General features: G+C 55.4%; 1 protein-coding gene across 1 annotated transcript; it reads right to left on the bottom strand.

Moving 5' to 3' along the window:
• Positions 1 to 700: 700 nt before the first annotated feature.
• Positions 701 to 1,918, bottom strand: B0H18DRAFT_1184770 (P-loop containing nucleoside triphosphate hydrolase protein; the record flags this gene model as incomplete). Its single annotated transcript, XM_048036002.1, has 5 exons — positions 1,744 to 1,918; positions 1,603 to 1,692; positions 1,444 to 1,548; positions 1,168 to 1,364; positions 701 to 1,102 (listed from the first exon to the last, which is right to left on the bottom strand). The coding sequence occupies exons 1-5, from the start codon at positions 1,781 to 1,783 to the stop codon at positions 701 to 703; spliced, it is 834 nt and encodes a 277-aa protein (XP_047884423.1). The 5' UTR covers positions 1,784 to 1,918.
• Positions 1,919 to 1,994: the final 76 nt, after the last annotated feature.

Below are 1,994 nucleotides of genomic sequence, written 5' to 3'. Positions count from 1 at the left end.
AGTCCTGAGCTCATCAGCGGCATGCGTCACCAAACTATCCAACTTGGTTTCCTCTCTCCACAGGTTCTTCCGCCTCTCGGTCAGGTCCGCATGCTGTTCCTTGAGACCTGCAAGCTGCTCCGCGATGTCCCTGGACTTCTGCCTCTCTGTCTCAACCCTGTCGCTGTCGGTTTCGTTCCTCGTCTCAATCTCCTGGAGAGTGTTCCGTGTATCCTGCAGGGTCGTCCGCAAACTCTCCAAGGCCCCAGCCTGCGACGTGCGGTAAGCCCCAATCGACGCGATCTCTCCCCTCAAGAACTCGTCGCGCTCCGCCCTGGTTCTGAAGCGATTTAAGCGTCCGCGCTTGGCGAAGAGCGCGTCGAGCCGCGCACGCGCTTCATCCAGCCTGCGTTTCTCATCCGTCTCGAGTGTGCGCTGTGCTTCCCATTCGGGGAGAACAGTGGAGAGCGATCGTTCTTGTTGGACGATCTCGGCTTTGACGTTGTCGAGCTCTGCCTGGAGCTCTTCGCGCTTGCCTCCGGCGCGCTGAGCCGCGAGGCGGAGGTCACCGATGGTGCATTCCAGCTCAGTGCGCGCGCGCACGAGGTCGGTGAGCTCGGATTGTGCGCCAGTACGGGTCAGCGTAAGTGTCGTCAAGGTCGTCCTGATCTGCGATATACGCTGTTCCAAGCTCTAGCCATGTAGTATGTGAGCCCCATGGTTAAGATATGCGCGAATGTATGCGTACCTGTGCTCTTTTCTCGCGATCGTTGAATTGTTCTCTTCGCACGTTAGCACTGTGCACTTCACCCTTGCGTTCTTCGTCAATTTCTTCTAGCGCCTCCGAGACTTCTTCCAGTTCACGCTGGTACAGCGCATATTCGAGACACCGCCGCTCTTTGTCTTTCTCCTGGTACTCCTTGAGCTCTTCCTTCTCTTCCTCCAGTTCAGTGAGTCGCGAGTCGATGTACTCAAGCAGTTCGTTGATCTTGGTTCGCTTCGCGTCGGTCTCCGCCATAATCCGAAGCGACTCTGCTCGTCGCTGTTCGTATACCTTCGTGCCTGCAACCTCTTTGAGAAGGGCCAAACGCTCATGATCTTTTGCGTTCGTAAGTGCTGTTATCTATTGCCAAACAGGAAACAGGGGTCAAACTCTGTCTCTCACGTAGTAGAGCACGGCGTACTCACCCGTCCTTGAGGCACGATGTAGTACGGATTACTCTTGCTGAAACCGGCACTTTCGAGCAGGTTCATCACGTCTGCTTTACTCGCACTTTTCTTGTCCAGGCTGTACTCGTCCTTCTTCAAACCAATGGTTCGTCGAAGGATCACCTCGTCGCGGCCGGTAGGGAAGCGGTTGTCAGAGTTGTCGAAAACGATCTCGACTGTGACACAACGGGACACGTTGTCAATGAGTGACGTACCAAGTTAGCGTAGAAGATAGAAGAAACCATCAGCACGCACCGTACGCCGACAAGGTCGTAGCCACGGACACGCCCTCGTGTAGAAGAGACTGCCGCTCCTCCCGCGACATCGATGTGTATGCATCGGAGAGCACAAAGCGGATGGCTATAGTGCAAACGATTGTCAGAAGTCACATCGCACACAGAAAAGGCTACGCACCGGCGAAGAAGTTACTCTTTCCTGACCCATTTCTGCCCACGACCACATTGTGTCTAGGAGAAAAGGGCTCGATCTGTGTCTGATCGCGGTCTGAAAGCATTGTGAGCATGGATCATGCGGTCCAAGACGTGCAAAACTGACATGATTTGAAGCCCTGGATTGTCAGTGTCTTGATATACATGGTTGAGGCACTCGCCGGGTGCCAACCACTAGGCCGTGGCTCGAATAGGAGGAAACGACAGTATACGCGGAAAAGCTTCTATAGGGTGCGTTTCTGCGACGACGTCACCGCCGCTGCAACAGTTCAGACGTGTTCTGACAGAGGTGAGCGTGCGCACTGCGCTGTGGCTGAGGGTGAGCGTCGAGCGACCGCAGACGCGAACGCGCGAGGA

This window comes from Fomitopsis serialis (assembly GCF_022376445.1).
Source record: "Fomitopsis serialis strain Sig1Antser10 chromosome Unknown B0H18scaffold_535, whole genome shotgun sequence".
NCBI classification, from domain to species: Eukaryota; Fungi; Basidiomycota; class Agaricomycetes; order Polyporales; family Fomitopsidaceae; genus Fomitopsis; species Fomitopsis serialis.
The sequence above is the reverse complement of the archived record's forward strand: the minus strand, read 5'-3'. Positions and strand labels throughout refer to the sequence as shown.